At 40.7% G+C, this 19458-nt stretch overlaps 1 protein-coding gene across 1 annotated transcript in view; it reads left to right on the top strand.

Annotated features, from left to right (window-relative positions):
• Positions 1 to 19458, top strand: part of rnf122 (ring finger protein 122) — a 241334-nt gene that overhangs the window by 192298 nt on the left and 29578 nt on the right. Inside the window, exon 2 of the mRNA XM_041233491.1 lies at positions 9502 to 9658. Coding sequence (XP_041089425.1) covers positions 9502 to 9658 — 157 coding nt within the window. The remainder of the gene's footprint in view (positions 1 to 9501; positions 9659 to 19458) is intronic.

Genomic DNA, 19458 nt, shown 5'->3' with positions numbered 1-19458 from the left:
CCATTTTGATGACCTTTGTCCTTTTTATTCATTTCCATGCGTTTGTTACCCTGGACAGATACTGTTAGCATTTTAAATACATTCAAATTCAATTCAATTGCATGCCTCTTTGGATTGGTTGCCATGGCAACATTTGGAATGCTCAGTACCAAATGCTATTTAAAAATAAAGTGCAGAGGTTGTCATTCTGTTTGTTTGTGTGTGGTGTGGTGGGCGTGCTTTTCAAACTACTGATACAGGGGGTAGTCGTTTGAAGCCAAATAAAAATATGTGTGGCTTGGGTTATACTGGGGGAAAAAAATAGGGTAGGTAGACAGGTAATTCATTTTTTTTATTAAATTTTTTTATTTCCTGAACAAGCAGTGTGAACATGGTAAAAGTGGCAAGTGCTAGTTTACAGTACATTGTTAATAGGCCCCTGTTGTACTTTCATTAGTTACACTGCCATCTTGCTTCATTCTCTCACCATCTCTCCTTTCTCCACCTGACAGCTGGCTCAGTCCTATGTTGAGGGTGCATCTTCATTAATACACTTTTCACCAGCCTTGTTTTCTGCTGTAGGCAGGTAGCTTCAAAGCCCTAAGAAGTGAAACCACTGGGACTAAAATTTAATGGCAGCATGACTGTCAATAAATTATTTTATTAGTTGTGACCACACTTTTTTTTTTTTTTTTTTTTTTTTTCCATTTCTACTAGAAATAACTAACTACTTTTTGTAGTCGAGGGAAGAAAAAGAAAAGAGATGAGTCTCCTATTAAAAATAACACATCAATAATTTTAATCTTGATGGAATGCAGAAAGTAATGCAAAACAGACGTGGCAATGACCTAACAAAGTTAAATGAAACAAGTCAGAGTTTTAGCTGTAAAACTCCTATATGTTCAGTTTTTTGTGTGAATTTTCAAATTAACATATTAAACTGCATGAAGTTCAGGTTGCATGTTGGTCTTGACATCAGTACCTGTTTTCTGTTAGTAACACCTGATAAATCTTCTTTCCAAGTCTGAATATACTTAGTCTGGAACCAGCTCCCCAGTAATGTTGTTGAAGCTGACAGCCTGGGATCCTTCAAGAAAAGCTGCTTGATGAGATTCTGGGATCAATAAGCCACTAACAACCAAACGAGCAAGATGGGGCGAATAGGGATGTCACGGTATACCGGTTTTTACGGTAAACCGCAGTATAAACTGCCACCGTTTTGAAACCGCAACTATTTTTCTATACCGGGGCACTTATTGGCTCCAGTGTGCCAAATTTCAACGCTCCGCACACAAAAAAATAAGCACCAAACAGGGAGCACTCGGGACACAAAGTAATCTTGATTGATTACTTGGTGACTGCAGCCGTTTAAGACTTTTGACGGTACGTACTCTAATAGGCTCATCGGATAATTTATTCACTGTAGTGTAAATTAAAATAATTCGGGGGATGATTGTTACTAGTGACTCGTTTGCACTTAACAGTCATTGACTTTGTGTTTTTGTTCTGTGAGCTTGAAAGGTTAGCGACGGAAGGATAAGTAACAGTAGGTTGGTTCGTTCGTGTCATCGAGACAATGATATCAAGCCAGGTTCTCTTTGCGTCATTCGTGTGTGGCGTCACGATCTTAGTTTTTTCAGGACAAAGGATGATATTATTGGCTCAGATCTAGTCGTAAACTGTCATATTTTTATTTTAAACGATATTGTAAAGATGTTGCCGTCTCCTGTAGTTGATTTTTTTGTAGGGATTTTGGTTTTATGTATTAAAAAAATAACATTTTATTCCCATTTGAATACATGCAGGTAAAAAAAAAAAAAAAAAAAAAAAAAATTTGCAGGCCACAGTCTTCTCATCATGAAGTTTTGCACTCTGCTGAGAGATCAGTGGGCTGGCACTGCATGTCTTAAAATACACCTGATTGGCTATTGCTAGGTCAGACTTTGACCTCTCTTAACTCTGTGGTTTTCAACCTTTTTTTGAAACTGTACCCTGTCTGTCAGGAGGTTTCAGCTAAAGTACAATTTTCACTCACAGTTGCAATAAAAAGCAGAATAATCTGGTTAACACATTGCTTTTTTCTTCTCCCGTTTTATTTAATATAGAGTTTTACACAACAGCCTGGGACTGACAAATTGCTGAGACAGAAAACCAAACAGTAGCTTTGTTCTTAAAACTTGGATGCAAAGAATTAAAAGGTAGTACAGTATTTAGAATCTTTCGGTTTCTATTGGGAATATAATACAAAACAGTCGGCAGTGTAAGTGTTTTATGTTACCTGATACAAAGGGACTCTAACTTTCTGTCGCTTCACACTTTCTGACTTTTGTGTTTTTCTATTGCAAGTAAGAAATATATCAAACACTGAACACATATTCAGCAAGCTGCTATCCCTATTAATAAAATTCAGCTGCAGTAAGAAACAAAAACCATCAAAGTATGATGACTATTTATGTTTACCAGAGCATTTCTATATCTAAAAAACGCAGAAACACTGCGCTTCACTGATATGGCAAGTTGAAAACAGCAAAGATCATGAGCAGCACAGAGCGCTCTCCAAGCACGATCGCCAGACGCCTGCTTCACCTGTATATCGGAGTGGAAATCCATGCAATCGAAATCACGCATGTGCCAGGGGTTCGCATACCCCCGATTGAAAACCCCTGTCTTACCTAATAGGAAACTGATAAAGATGAAGAGGGTATTCAGTTGCAGTGGTCACATCCTTACCCCCTATCGTTCCAGACTGAGCCCAGAAAATGTTAATATTTTGGTGTTTCTCCACAGTAATTTGAAATAAAAAAGCAGCATTATTTTGCTGAGCCTGTGTGAGCTGGAGTGAGCACTACTTCCTGTTCGGTAATGCCTGATAGAACTGCAGTAGTTGTGTTTGTTTTTAAACTTTAAATGAGTTATTTTTCTTGTTAAAAATGACTTGACTTGCGTGTATTTGTTTAAATAGACATTTAAAAACAGATTATAAAAAAATGACATTATACCGCGGTACTACAATAACTGTGATATATTTTCTGACGGTCACTATCCCTAGGGCCGAATGGCCTCCTATTGTTTGTAACCATTCTTATGTTCTAAATCTAGGGCAATCAATGCAACGAGAAGCAAAGATGTAGAACACTTGTGAACTATGTTGAATTCAAATGGAATTTAAAATATTCACCAAACCAGCAAAATGCAATGTACTGCTACAAAATGCTTGCAAAAATGTACAAAATTAATTGGATAACAATCCAGCCTACCCTATGAAGGTTTGTTATGATATTTTTGCATGGTATTTTGACAGTTTTACCATGTTTATCACGTGGTTTTACTATGTATTTTGTTTAATATGCTTTACTATACCACTCTGTATTTGACAATGCTTGCCTTTGTTTTAGCATTCGTTCACTATGCTTTATTATACTTTACCATGTCTCTACTAGGGTGAACTTTAATAAGGGTATGGGAAAAGCTTACTTTTCCTTGGCCTGGGAGTTTTCCCCTCCTCCCTGCAATCTGAACACATTGGAAGGACAGTTTTATATGCCTTGCACAGCTCAAACTCGGTCAATGGATTTTTTGTGCCACAATATGCACATATGTCCTTTCTGTCAAGTTCAGCAACGTAAGGAATTTCTGTTGGTATAACAGACTGAAGGTGTGGTCTGCATGCAATATCTTGTCTGACTGAAACAGATGTAGAAGGTGGAAATAGAAATGAACCACACGTGTACTCATATTCACTTAAAGCCACAGCCAATAGCACTTCATGTCTCTGACTTAGTTTAATCTTTGATTATATAACTCTTGGCTTTCTACATTCAACAAAGAACACAAGGACATTTTGTGCTACAAAAGCCATACTAGGCTGTAGATCAAGGTGTGAATAGACACAGGCAGCCATTTCTGTCTGCATGGGCACTGGTGCTTGTAGTTGGGAAACTTATCTTGTTGGACACTGGAGCTCATGGTCAGGGTATTATCTTGCACACACTGGTGCATGTAGTCACATCATCTGTTTTGAATAAAAAATCAAAATGTAATATAAACCTACTTATACAGAAACTGATTGCGAATAATTTTGAAATGATTTGATTTTACTTGAGAAACTATATTCTTCATATATAAACATTCTGATACTCTGTATGAATTTTCTGTCAAGTATATCTTTTAATATAACGGAGGAAAGTGGTAGTCAATGAGGTGCAGAAGCAGGAGGAGGGGGATCAGGTGTGTAAAGGCAATTTCCCAGGCCAAGCAGGGAGAATGGATAAGGTGGGATAGTGTGGAACAACGCAAGATTGGCTGGCAAGACCTATGGACAATGGAACAGAGCAGGATCAGTTTCCTCATCGGATCAGCATATGATGTTCTCCCATCACCACATTGGAAGACAAGCGTAACCTGACCAATAAGTTGCTACCAGTTCCATCAAAGCATTACACACAAAAGACAATATTCCTCCGTCCAGAGAGCAACCACCAAGAAAAGGTGTTAAAATCAAGCCTCGCTTAGGACAATTGGAAGCTGCTAGAGACTGGAAGATGCTGGCAGATGTTGGTCTTATTTTTCCAATTGAGATTGCCACCACTAACCTTCGACCAGGTATCATCTGGTAGAGTTAACAATGCCATGGGAGGATGCTGTGGACGAGGCGTATGAGAGGAAGAAACTTCGGTATGCTCAACTAGCTGCTGAAGCAGAACAGTGAGGAGGGAGAGTCCGAGTTTACCCAGTGGAGGTGGGTGGTCGAGGATTTGTGGCACATTTTACAACTGGTTTCTCAAAGACATCGGGTTCCGTGGCTAAGAGTTGCGTTGCACAGTGAAGAACTTATCTGAAGCAGCAGAAAGGAGCAACGTTTAAGAGAGAGAGACCCGAGATCCTCCGTCGTACCCCGGCTCTGTTGTGTCCCGCTGTTGAGTTGAATCCGCCAGGCTGTTTTCAGCCCGCCTACTCAGCGTGCTGTTGATAAAAACAAAACAGTCGCACGGGCTGCCGTGGTGAGTTATTTTACCCTCCCAATTGCTGTTGTGTGTGTGTGTGTATATGTGTTTTTCTTTACTGCCTTACAGTTTGAAAAGAAAAAGTAGTAGCAGCGTGATTCCTCTACCAGGACCCAGCTGTACAGGGTCCCGCTGTTGAGATGAATCAGCAGGCTTATTTTAGCCCGCCTACTTGGCGTGCTTGGTCACCCGCCTGGCATGGTGAATGTGCTCTCCCATAGCCGAATGGCTGTGTGTATCAGCCTGTATTTTGATCCTATTACTGCCTTACAGTAAGAAAGGCAGGAATAAAAGTGTACTGCTTAACATGCCGCTGCCACATGGTGTGATTGCACGTGGTCCAGGACCAGGTTATTGCCACCCTGCACCATGGTGCAGCATCGTGCGCTCCCCTGTACTGCTCTCCTGATTGCCTATCGCAGTCACTTGAGGTATGTATCCACCCCAGTGTGTGCTATGCGCTACCCCGGGTTGTGTCAACTTCACGCGTCCATGCCTCGGTGCTTGGCTCCACAGCATGTCAATAACACTTGGTGTCACCGATGCTTCGGTGCACCAGTAGTGTATTCTACCTCACTCGGTGTCCTCTGTGCATCTGCACCCTTGGTGCCTGAGTGCTTCAGTACACGGTTGAGCCGTATGGTGGCTCGCCAGGCTGTTGGCCTGGTGAATGGGTTATCACACTGGACTGGAAGAACCTGTTCCACGTTCCTATGGGTCCAGCGCACAGGAATTAACTCCACTCCACCTTACAGGGGACCGTCCTGAGTTTCCGTGCAGTGATTTGGCCTCTCCTTACCCCCGCACGTTTCAAGTGCATGGATGCCACCCTCGCTCCCTTGCGGCGGCAAGTGGTCAGGGTGATGAATTGCCTGTACGACTGGTTGATCTGCCCAGTCGCAGGATGTTACAGCAATTTAGCAAGCTTACCTGTCGGACGACAGAGTAGCAGCTCTGCAGCACCAACTCTCCCAGTTTCGACATGGATCGAGGGTGCCCCTTGTCTTGTGCCACAGCAATGTCGGCATCGGGCGGGGATTGCAGCAGGCGCATGTGCTGTAAGCGTGGCTCAATGCGTTCCATTTGCATCCAAAGCGTGACAGACACTGTCGGCTGACAGTGTGTCTTGCTTGCTCGGCAGCCCTGCGCCAAGGAGTCCAAATGGGAGTAGTTTCCAATCGTGGGGTAGGGACGACGGACTCAGGTTGGGGCGCGGTCTGTGAAGTCAGCGGGCCCTGGTCGGGCCATTGGACGTCCCTGCATATCAATGTCCTGGAGCTACAGGCAGTATTCCTTGCCCTCCAGAACTTCCTACCCGTGGTGCGGAACAGACATGCTGAGCCACACGGACATTTCGTCAGTGGTGGCATATGTCAACCACCAGGGTGGCCTTTGGTCCCCGGGGTTGCATCGCTTAGCCTTCAGTCTCCTGATTTGGGCACAACGAAACCTGCCTTCTCTTCGGGCGACGCAGTTTCCGGGCGTGGAGACTCTGGCAGCGGACCGCCTCTCGAGGGAGGGCCTGCATCCATCGGAGTGGCAGTTCCACCCTCAGGTGGTGGAGCTCATTTGGGAACGTTTAGGGAAGGTGCAGGTTGATTTCTTCACCTCGGCGGAGATGACACACTGCCTCTGTGGTACTCTTTCTATCGCTGCGGCGGTCCACTCGATGTCAATGCCCTAGCCCACGTATTGCCCAGAGCGCTCCTTTATGCTTTCCCGCCTCTGCCATTACTCCCGGCCTTTCTCAAAAAGGTCCGGTCAGAGAAGGCGTCAATTCTCCTAGTGGCTCAGGAGAATCTGGTTTTCAACCCTGTGCCAGCTATTGAACAGCCTGCCCTAAAAGACCCTGCTTTGCCGAGCTCTCCTCAGCCAGGCGACAGGCACACTTTGGCAAGTGGAGCCGGACAGGGTCCAGTTGTGGGTCTGGCCCCTGAAAGGGACCGCTGGTCAGCCTTAGGGCTGTCAGACACGGTCGTGGGTACACTGCAGAATGCTAGGGCGCATTCCACTAGGTCACTGTATGCCTATAAGTGGAAATATTTTCAAGAATGGTGCTGTCCTACGGTGATGATACAGTCTCCTGTCCCATGCCTGTCATCACAGTTTCTGCAAGATCTGCTTGAGGCTGGTAGATCACCTTCCACACTGAAGGTATACCTAGCGGCTATTTCTGCTTGCCATGCGCCTATTGACTCAGTGTCCCCAGGCGCGCATTTTCTGGTTACCCGGTTTCTCCGAGGCGCTCGGCAATTGCGCTCTCCTAGGAGGGCTACTCTCCCCGAGTGGAGCCTTTAGATTGTACTGCAGGCTCTCACGCAGGCCCCATTTGAACAAATATACTTCATTGAGTTGAAGCATCTTTCCATGAGGACAGCCTTCCTCTTGCCTATCCCCTTCGCAAAGCAGGTTAGTGAGCTGCAGGCGCTGTCTGTGCATAGCTCCTGCATGTGTATTTGGGATGATGGTAGCAGAGTGTCACTGCATGCAAACCCTGCTTCTCCCCAAGGTGGTTACAGCCTTCCACCTGAATCAGTCTGTGGAACTTGTGCCCTTTCATCCTCCACCATTTGCTTCAGAGGAGGATAGGAAGTTGAACCTTCTCTGCCCGGTTCGGGGATTGAGATGTTACGTGGATAGGACAAGAGCGTTGCGTCAGTCTGACCAGCTCTTTGTCTGCCATGGAATACTGACGCTGGGACACAGCCCCTTTCGAAGCAGATACTGTCGCATTGCATTGTGGATACTGTCTCGACTGCGTGTGATGGTGCTGGCTTACCCCCGCCCGGGCGGGTAGCCATGCATTCCACTTGAGGTGTGGCTACGTCATGGGTCCTCTTTTGAGGTGCCTCCATGGCTGAGATTTGTGATGTGGCTAGCTGGGCTACCCCCCATACTTTTTCCAGGTTCTATCGCCTGAATGTGATAGATCCCTCATTACCCTCTGTGGGCACTAGGGTCCTCGAGGTTGCGCGCTCATGCCGCTGACCTTGGTCAGGCAGGACTTGCCATACCTCATATGATGCCATTCTTTTCTCCCTCGCAATGGTTCTGGTACACGTTTTCCCATAACGATATTTTGGTGACCATCTTCGAATTGAAAGGGAACGTTAGTTTACCTACCGTAAACCTGGTTCCCTGAAAGAGAAGATGGCCACCAACCGTGAGGTCACATCGGTTGACATCACTGTTTCGTCGCGAAAAGAGAGCGAGCCTCCCCTGCGTGACGATTATGTACCCTCGGTAGGCGGGACTGAGGGGTTCACCGAGGAGAGGCGGCCTATCAGCAGCTATAATAGAAAGAGCTCAGTGACACCTACCAATAGGCAGGAGTGTATCCCATAACGATGTTTTGGGAGCCAGGTTTATGGTAGGTAAACAAATGTTTTATAAAAAAAGGAAATGTTTGTCACATTTAACGTGTGCTTCGAAAGAGAGGTCTGCATCAAATATAACACCTAAGTTTTTTACTTGTGCCCTAAAATCTGTATAGAGTCCTTCAAATAAAACATCAGCCAAATGTGTATTTTTATGTTTTTTCTGAGGTCCCAGTATTATCCCTTCTTATAGAGGTCCATATTGCTAAAAAGAAATAAAACAAGTATTGAAACAAGGGCTTGAAGTTTTCAGGTTTTATTTTTAACAAATTGAGCTGATTCTGTTTCATAATTAAACTTAAAAAAGCTGTTAATTACAAAATTATCTTTGTTTTTAACTTCATATCTTGCCTGGGCCTAATTCAGGTCCCCTTAATTTTATTTCAAAACAGTTGACAAATTATGTGAGTTTTTCATTACAGTGCCTACTTTTTTCATTTTTGCAGTTGCCTGATTTTAATGTTTTGCTTTTGTTGTTTTCCCCATTAGTTTAACAGAGTTGTCCTGACAGATTTTTAAAAAAAAAAATCTTAAGCATACAAATGAATACCCAGTGGGGAGTGTACATTGATAGCAAATAATTCAGGCACCTGTTCTGAGTATTTCGCCAAACATATCAGAAAGCATTTTGGGATATTGGAGGATACACCAAAAATGTGGTTTGGTATCACAGCGTCCACACTTGTGAAAAACCGTACTGCCTGCTGTGATCTAATTAGAACCGAACTCGAGACTACCCCCGAGGTGGTATTGAGTCCAGTTATCAAGTACAATATTAAACACTTCGTATTGTAGACACTAACCGTATTTAGCACTTTTAATCCGGTTTAAAGGCAACTAATACAGTTTAAATGCATAGTGCGGACAGGGCTATAGAGTTCATATAAACGATTCTAAAAATAAAATTGAAACAAAGTGGATGTGCATGAGAGGATCGTGATGGGCTGCTTTTATTTTGTGTTGTAAGCTAGAATTAGCATTAATGAAGGACATTTCTTCATTCACAAACCAATCTGTGCACCACAAACAGCTATATAGTGCTAATGGTTGTGTATCGCGATACGATCTGTCAGGTAGATATCACAGTTCGTCAGTACATGATAAACACATTAAATAATGCTGTCTACCCCTGTTCTTTTCAGGATGTTTCTGTGATTTGGGGCTGATTTACTCAAATAGATCGTGCACAATGCCTCCAATCACCTTCCAGGACCTGCCGTCGAACATTTACATGGTCATCTTCGGGACAGGGATCTTCATCTTCGTGCTCAGTTTGATCTTCTGCTGCTACTTCATCAGGTACGTGACCATCGGCCCTGTGTGTCTACATCAGTAATCCCTTTCTGTTTATTTAATAGATATCTTGGTAGGTCCTGTACGCATGTCGCACAGATTTGCATAGGGGTCATTCTAGAAGAAATCCTGCAGTGTGTTTCCTCTGTTTGTGGTTACTTATAACCACTATGAGCACAGTCAGCAATTGATTTCTTCATCTTACTTCGGACAAGTAACAATCAACAGTAATTGATGCATTGAGGACACTTTCACATTCAAAAGCAAGAAGCAAAAAACCAATAGAACTGTAAACCTGTATGTACTAGTAAAACAGTAAGTGTCTCCAAATAGGACACCAGGATGATTTAATCAATCAGTGAATGTTTAATTGAGACTTACAAAATAAAAGCCATGGCACTCAGCAGTCCATTTAATCCATTAATCTCTAAAAAAAAAAATAAATAAATAAATAAAAAAAATACACATGATGGAGAAAAGACAGATAAAAAGGGGTGGGTAGGGGGCACGTTTCTAACAATGTAATCAATACTCCTGTCTGTCCAGGCCTGAGAGACACTGGCTGCTCTTTGGTACTAGTAGGAGCTTCGTCTCCGCATAGCATTGCTGCCCTGTTCTCGTAAAGTCAGGTACTGGAATACTGCAGTTCCAGTAAATACTACCAAATACTTATCTATCTGTTTATTTATTTATTTATTGCATTTTTATAGTGCTTTTTATACAAAAGTATTGTAAGAACATAAAGTTTAGAAACGAGAGGAGGCCATTCGGCCCATCTTGCTCGTTTGGTTGTTAGTAGCTTATTGATCCCAGAATCTCATCAAGCAGCTTCTTGAAGGATCCCAGGTTGTCAGCTTCAACAACATTACTGGGGAGGAGTTGGTTCCAAACCCTCACGATTCTCTGTGTAAAAAAGTGGCTCCTATTTTCTGTTCTGAATGCCCCTTTGTCTAATCTCCATTTGTGACCCCTGGTCCTTGTTTCTTTTTTCAGGTCGAAAAAGTCCCTTGGGTCGACACTGTCAATACCTTTTAGAATTTTGAATGCTTGAATTAGGTCGCCGCGTAGTCTTCTTTGTTCAAGACTGAACAGATTCAATTCTTTTAGCCTGTCTGCATATGACATGCCTTTTAAACCCTGATTAATTCTGGTTGCTCCTCTTTGCTCTCTTTCTAGAGCAGCAATATCCTTTTTGTAGCGAGGTGACCAGAACTGAACACAATATTCAAGATGAGGTCTTACTAATGCATTGTACAGTTCTAACATTACTTCCTTGATTTAAATTCAACATTTATACAATATATCCGAGCATCTTGTTGGCCTTTTTTATAGCTTCCCCACATTGTCTAGATGAAGTCAACATAAACTTCTTCATTTTCTTCAGATTCCTTCTTCATTTTCAGTATCTCCCATGTGATATTTATAATGCACATTTTTATTTCCTGTGTGCAGTGCCTTACACTTTTCTCTATTAAATGCCATTTGCCATGTGTCTGCCCAGTTCTGAATCTTGTCTAGATCATTTTGAATGACCTTTGCTGCTGCAACAGTGTTTGCCATTCCTCCTATTTTTGTCGTGTGCAAATTTAACAAGTGTGCTTACTATACCAGAATTTAAGTCATTAATGTAGATTAGGAATAGCAGAGGACCTAATACTGATCCCTGTGGTACTCCACTGGTTACCACACTCCATTTTGAGGTTTCTCCTCTAATCAGTACTTTCTGTTTTTTACATGTTAACCACTCCCTAATCCATGTACATGTGTTTCCTTGAATCCCTACTGCGTTCAGTTTGAGAATTAATCTTTTATGCGGGACTTTGTCAAAGGCTTTCTGGAAATCTAAATAAACCATGTCATATGCTTTGCAATTATCCATTATCATTGTTGCATCCTCAAAAAAATCAAGCAGGTTAGTTAGACATGATCTCCCTTTCCTAAAACCATGTTGACTGTCTCCCAGGATACTGTTACCATATAGGTAATTTTCCATTTTGGATCTTATTATAGTTTCCATAACTTTGCATATAATAGAAGTCAGGCTTATTGGTCTGTAGTTACCTGGTTCAGTTTTGTTTCCCTTTTTGTGGATTGGTATTACATTTGCAATTTTCCAGTCTGTCAGTACAACCCCTGTGTCAAGAGACTGCTGCATGATCTTGGTTAGCGGTTTGTAAATTACTTCTTTCATTTCTTTGAGTACTACTGGGAGCATCTCATCCGGCCCAGGGGATTTGTTTATTTTAAGATCCTATTCCCTTTAACACTTCTGCCTCGGTTATGCTAAAGTTATTTAAAACTGGATAGGAACTGGATGACATGTGGGGCATGTTGTCCATATCCTCCTTTGTAAAAACTTGTGAAAAGTAATCATTTAATATATTTGCTATTTTTTTTTCTTCATCTATGATTTTGCCATTTGTATCTCTTAAACATTTAACCTCCTCTTTGAATGTTCACTTGCTGTTGTAATATTGAAAAAAACATTTTGGAATTGGTTTTAGCTCCCTTAGCAATGTTCATTTCTATTTCTCTCTTGGCCTTTCTAACTTCCTTTTTGACTTGCGTTTGCAGTTCTATGTACTCTTTCTGTGTACTTTGTTTTTGGTCCCTTTTTAATGCTCTGTAAAGTGCCTTTTTTCGCTGAATATTTTTTTTAATTGATCTATTAAACCATTTTGGCAATTTAGTTTTACATTTAGATTTGTCTACTTTAGGGATGTAATTGTTTTGTGCCTCCAGTACTACATTTTTGAACAACAACCATCCTTTTTCTGTGGATGTTTTCTCCATTTTACTCCAGTCTACTTCTGTTAGTCTCTGTTTCATACCTTCATAGTTTGCTTTTCTAAAATTGTAAACCTTAGCTTTAGTCATTACTTTTGGGGTTTGTAAAGCTCTGTACAGTACATAGAAGAAAAAAAGAACAAACCACATTACATTTGTATAGCATCTCACACATACAACTGCCACAGTCAGTCCATTTCAATAACAGTATACGCATAACACAAAAGCAGCAATTTTAAAGTTACATGAAAACCCACTAAGATGATAAAGCCATTTTATAAAAGTAAGTTTTTATCTTGAAAAACTGTAACAGTCCCAGCTTCCCTGAGAAACGAAGATAGAGCATTCATAATTTCTTATAAGCTCTATAAGAAAAAGCCCTATCTCCCGTGTTCCTTTTGTTGACCCCAGGAATATCTAGCAGCCCTGCATCCTGTGATCTCAGAGTGAGGTTTGGAAGATACAGGGTCAGTAACTACTGATGTAAGTTAACCGCAAAATCTTCAAATCAATTCTGTACTGCACAGGGAGCCAACATAGAGGCCAAATAGGGATAATATGTTCACTTTTCCTGGTTTTAGTCAGAATTCTAGCGGTGGTATTCTGAACAAGCTGCAAGCAGGATATTACATGTTTTCGGACACCCGAAAAACATGCATTACAATAATCAGTTCTAGATGAAACAAACTGATGCTGAGAGACTCTGATTAGTCTCTCAGCATCAGATACAGAAATAATTTGTCTAAGTTTGGGTTTATTTCTCAAATGATACTTAAAAAGATACTTTAGTAATTTCCCTAATATGAGTCTCAAATGAGAGCTCAGGATCAAAGATGACCCCAAACTCTTAATTTCTAGTTTAAGTTTTGATGAGAGGCTGCAAAGGTCGAGCTCATGTAATCCCATGTTTCCTTTTAGTTGGTTTTGTGAGCCCACTAGCATAACCTCTGTTTTATCTGAATTTAACATTAGAAAATTCTGTGACATCCAATGCTTGATGTCTGTAAGGCAAGAAACTAATAACACCCAGGCAGAAGAAATTCCTGGCTTTAGGGACAAAAATGGCTGGGTATCATCAACAAAGCAATGGAAGTTCACTCCATGCCTGTGGATAATGTCATTACAAAAAATCACAATTGTTGGTTTTGCTGAGTTAGAGGAGTGACTTTTAGAGCAATCACTCAGGTTCCAAACTTATTGTAAATCAATAAGACTCCCCTAACAAAAAAACAAGTGAAAAAAAACAAATTTTCATATATTTTATGAAAACTACCTTCCTACCTTAACTACTTCTATTAGGTGAGAGTAGAAAAAAAATGCCAAAAATTCACTAAATTATTAAAATAAATAAATAAATAACCAAAAACTATTTTGTGTATTTTTTATAATTATTTATTTGTAAACTGCAAAAATAAAGTGCACAAACTTAAACCAACAGTTATACACCAATTGCAACTGTGTACGTGCTATTCACAGATTTATCTGTAACTATCCCGTGTGTGATACTTTTCAAAGCAGACACCTCAAAACTATCTGCGCTTACAGGTGTGCATCTCCACACCCCCTCCACGTCTGATTTGTCATGATCTCTTTCTTTATTTTCCTTCTTTGATTCGTCTACTACTTTCATAGTCGCTGACTTCTTCCTCCATCATCTCTGCAAGTTCTTCAGGCTGCTGTGTCTTTCTGTGCTCTCTCCAAGTCTGTCACTGCGCTTCTCTGTTCAAATTGTTTTTCTCCGGCTTTTGAGGAGACACTCTGCTTGTTCCGCCTTCTTTCCAATCAGAGACGACTGGGGAACACTTTTGTAGTGATGGCTTTCTGCATGAGGTGTTAATTATGTTATTAATTATAAGTGTTATATTATGTGTATGTGTGTCTTACTCATTATGTTTAAATTGTTAGTCGTTTTAATCTGCTTACAAATTCACTTGCTTTAATATGCTTTCAAATGAAGTTTCTATACAGTATTGTGTAAGTTCGAGTTCTTTTATTTCCCATCGGCAAAACCAGCTACGTGCAGTTTTGCATCACCTAACACAACTCAGTCACAGATAGGCGTCTGAGCTAAATGCCAAAAGGCAGGAGATTACAGAGATAGTGTGAGATGGGGGAGGGGAACTGAAAGACAAGATGGATGCGCCCTGCTAGGTACAATGTGGTATGCAGCCCCCCCTTTTCCCCTGCAGAGGGAATGTGCAGTGATAGAGCGGAAACCCCTAACATTGGACAGAAGTAAGATAAATGGGAGTGGAGTCAACAATTGTTTGCAAAGGTGTAAATATCAAACATTGTGAAGTTTTGTCAGTTTTCTTTTCATCTCTCTTGAATTGACTCCATGGATATTCGTGCATTCTGATACAAACATATGTACTGAGCTGTGCTGAGGCCTTGTCCGAAGTCAGTTTAAATCCTGTGCTTATATGATTGTATTGGAGGTGTACCTTTCTTGTATATAAAGTGTTTTTTAATCAAAAAACATTTGTCAGCTTAATTTTTTTGCTACACCTCTGTCTGCTTTCTCCACTCAGAGCTGTTAAAACAGTTTTTTTTTTTGCAATGTTGGACTAAGTCCGACAAAGGACTGCAAAGGGTTAAGAGTTAAACATTTTTGTAATTGAATTGTAAGGCTGGGGCGTTGCCTAATTTTTCACTATCGATATGTCGTTCTCCAAAAAAGCCGATGCATCGATTTGATAGACGTTATGAAAGGGTGAAAAACCCCTGCCGTAGTACATGTGAATTATGCATATTAAATTGATTAGATCCGTTTGTGCAAATACGGTACTAATTAAACATGCTAAGTAATTTTTTTTTTTACCTTTTATTCGTGTTGATTTGTACCAGTTGGGGGTCAAAACTAAATCCAAAAAGAAAAGTTGTTTAAATCCTAGTCAGAGTAACAATCAATCAAGAGAAAAAAAACTGTCCACGGCAGTTTAATAACAAGAGTGTTGTCCATTGCTTATATTTGAACTGTGTTAAGGAATATGATAGTGTCCACATTTTGCTTTAATTAAGGGATGACTGGCACTTGCTTACAATCTGCCCAGCATTACTGAATACCTGGGGACTGACGTTGCCAGGATGCTTAATACTTCTGACCAAAGATACAACCTTTGGAACGATCTTGGTTGTTTTTCTTAATTTTTGTTTAGGGGTATTTCAAATGAATAAGAACATAAGAGCATAAGAAAGTTTACAAATGAGAGGAGGCCATTTGGCAGATTTTGTTTTAAGTTTCTCCAGAGGTTGCTTTACACAGAATCCTGCGTTACATACGCAGGACATTTTAATAAAACGCAAACAAGAATACCAGTGCATTTCTAAAACACAGATGTAAAAGACAACATTGCCCCTTTTCATACCTATCCAGATATTTTGTTTATATTACAAAGTAGTTTTATGCAATGCAATGTATAGAAATGGTTCCACTGCTCCCTGAATCCTCTAAAAAGACATTGGTACATGTTCTACAACACTGATTTTCAAAAAAAACATTTCTATTTATTTATTTTTTTAATTTGGAGTTTGCAATTGTTCTTATTTTCTCCCCAATTTGGTAAGCCCAATTATTATTGTTTATTTTAAGCTGGGTCACCGCCGCCACCCCCACGCTGACTCGGGTGAGACGAAGACAGACACACGCGTCCTTTGAAACATGTGCCGTCAGCAGTGAGCTGAGGATACCCTGCCTGACCTAAGCTTGGTAGATAAAGTATTTATAATTCTAGCACAGTGCTTTTAACTAGCTGTGTTACTTTGAAGACTCCTGCACAGATCCAGTCCCATCAGTAAAAACTCACAGGGGGTGGGGCAGGGAGAAGGTGGTGAGCTCAATCACATGCAGATTTAATGAGTCAGACCTGAGGGGAGCAGATAAGCTCCACTGCTTAATGCAAAAAATAATTGCAGATTCCAAATTTAATAAAAAAAATTATTTAACGCTTTGCGGTCCAATGTCGGACCAGGTCCGACATTACAATTTTCCCTTTCCAGTCCAATGTCAGACCCTGTCCGACATCATCAAAAAGACTTAAAGCACAGATCTCTAGTCATTTTTTCTCCGGAAAAAAAAAACGAAAAAACCTTTTAATGGCCAAGTGAGACGAATAGGAGCCGAATGAAGCCGAAAAAAGTACATATCTCACAGCCCCATGCACTACAGAGATAACACAGACATAAACAAAGGAGATAGCTGCTTCCGCATCCAGCGCTCAAAGAAGATCAGACATTTGCAGAGCTTTTTGAGATGTTATAGTAATAAAATAATGACTTGGATTGCATTATTAAGGAGTTCGGTGATAAAACGAAAGGAAAGGATCAATATGCACGTCTATAAAGAGGTATGTGAAAAATACAGTGGACAAGGGGTGGGGTTTGGCTTGAGATACGGTACCGAGTCTCCTTTTGCGATTCAATGCCTTTTAAACCTGTTTTACTCTCGGGGAGGGGGGGAGGGAATATTTTAAACAGTGTGTGTAAAATAAACCGTGTGTGTGAAAATAAATTGGACCTGATGCGCCTGACAAGCGCTGAATAAATGGACTGCAAAGGGTTAAACCCTTTACACAAAAACTATGCACAGGCTTGACTATCGATAGGTGTCAAACGATACAGTGCATCGATAAATCGATGCATCGCCTCAGCCTTATTGAATTGCAACAACTCTCTCTAAAACCTTATCTAAGATGGTAGTTTGGAAATTGGCCTATTGTGATTGAGGACTTTAGGGTCCAAATTGTGTTTCTTAACCACAGCTACCTCAATTACTGTGGGAATTATAATGGAGGAAAGTGAGCCATTTATAATTTTTAAAATGTGGGTAATTTGAAAACTGTAATGGTCCCAGCCTCCCTGACAAATGAAGGCAGAGCATTCCAAATGTAGGAGCTTTTGTTGAACTAGCTCTGTCAATTCCTGTAAGGTAATCAAATATAAAAAAGCCGTTGTAGCCTTAATAGATGTGGTTGGTAAAATTGTGCTGGAGCCATCCTTAATACCTCAATCTACCACTGAAGCAGCAGGAAAACTCTGGACTCTGAGGCCTGCAATTTACTTCAATCCACCACTGAAGCTCTGGAGGCCTGTAGCATATAACAACATAAGAACATAAAAAAGTTTACAAACGAGAGGAGGCCATTCGGCCCATCTTGCTCGTTTGGTTGTTAGTAGCTTATTGATCCCAGAATCTCATCAAGCAGCTTCTTGAAGGATCCCAGGGTGTCAGCTTCAACAACATTACTGGGGAGTTGATTCCAGACCCTCACAATTCTCTGTGTAAAAAAGTGTCTCCTATTTTCTGTTCTGAATGCCCCTTTGTCTAATCTCCATTTGTGACCCCTCGTCCTTGTTTCTTTTTTCAGGCTGAAAAAGTCCCTTGGGTCGACACTGTCAATACCTTTTAGAATTTTGAATGCTTGAATTAAGTCGCCACGTAGTCTTCTTTGTTCAAGACGGAACAGATTCAATTCTTTTAGCCTGTCTGCATATGACATGCCTTTTAAGCCCGGAATAATTCTGGTCGCTCTTCTTTGCACTCTTTCTAGAGCAGCAATATCTTTTTTATAGCGAGGTGACCAGAACTGCACACAATATTCAAGATGAGGTCTTACTAGTGCATTGTACAGTTTTAACATTACTTCCCTTGATTTAAATTCAACACTTTTCACAATGTATCCGAGCATCTTGTTAGCCGTTTTTATAGCTTCCCCACATTGTCTAGATGAACACATTTCTGAGTCAACAAAAACTCCTAGGTCTTTTTCATAGATTCCTTCTCCAATTTCAGTATCTCCCATATGATATTTATAATGTACATTTTTATTTCCTGCGTGCAGTACCTTACACTTTTCTCTATTAAATGTCATTTGCCATGTGTCTGCCCAGTTCTGAATCTTGTCTAGATCATTTTGAATGACCTTTGCTGCTGCAACAGTGTTTGCCACTCCTCCTACTTTTGTGTCGTCTGCAAATTTAACAAGTTTGCTTACTATACCAGAATCTAAATCATTAATGTAGATTAGGAATAGCAGAGGACCTAATACTGATCCCTGTGGTACACCGCTGGTTACCACACTCCATTCTGAGGTTTTTCCTCTAATCAGTACTTTCTGTTTTCTACATGTTAACCACTCCCTAATCCATGTACATGTGTTTCCTTGAATCCCAACTGCGTTCAGTTTGAGAATTAATCTTTTGTGCGGGACTTTGTCAAAAGCTTTCTGGAAATCTAAATAAACCATGTCATATGCTTTGCAATTATCCATTATCGATGTTGCATCCTTGAAAAAATCAAGCAAGTTAGTTAGACACGATCTCCCTTTCCTAAAACCATGTTGACTGCCTCCCAGGATACTGTTACCATATAGGTAATTTTCCATTTTGGATCTTATTATAGTTTCCATAAGTTTGCATATAATAGAAGTCAGGCTTACTGGTCTGTAGTTACCTGGTTCAGTTTTGTTTCCCTTTTTGTGGATCGGTATTACATTTGCAATTTTCCAGTCTGTCGGTACCACCCCTGTGTCAAGAGACTGCTGCATGATCTTGGTTAGCGGTTTGTAAATTACTTCTTTCATTTCTTTGAGTACTACTGGGAGGATCTCATCCGGCCCAGGGGATTTGTTTATTTTAAGAGCTCCTAGTCCCTTTAACACTTCTGCCTCGGTTATGCTAAAGTTATTTAAAACTGGATAGGAACTGGATGACATGTGGGGCATGTTGTCAGTATCTTCCTTTGTAAAAACTTGTGAAAAGTAATCATTTAATATATTTGCTATTTTTTTTTCTTCATCTACGATTTTGCCATTTGTATCTCTTAAACATTTAATCTCCTCTTTGAATGTTTGCTTGCTGTTGTAATATTGGAAAAACATTTTGGAATTGGTTTTAGCTCCCTTAGCAATGTTCATTTCTATTTCTCTCTTGGCCTTTCTAACTTCCTTTTTGACTTGCGTTTGCAGTTCCGTGTACTCTTTCTGCGTACTTTCTTTTTGGTCCTTTTTTAATGCTCTGTA

This window comes from Polyodon spathula, chromosome 31 (assembly GCF_017654505.1).
Source record: "Polyodon spathula isolate WHYD16114869_AA chromosome 31, ASM1765450v1, whole genome shotgun sequence".
In the NCBI taxonomy this organism is placed as follows: domain Eukaryota; kingdom Metazoa; phylum Chordata; class Actinopteri; order Acipenseriformes; family Polyodontidae; genus Polyodon; species Polyodon spathula.
Note: the sequence above shows the minus strand (reverse complement) of the source record. Positions and strands in the feature narration are given on the sequence as shown.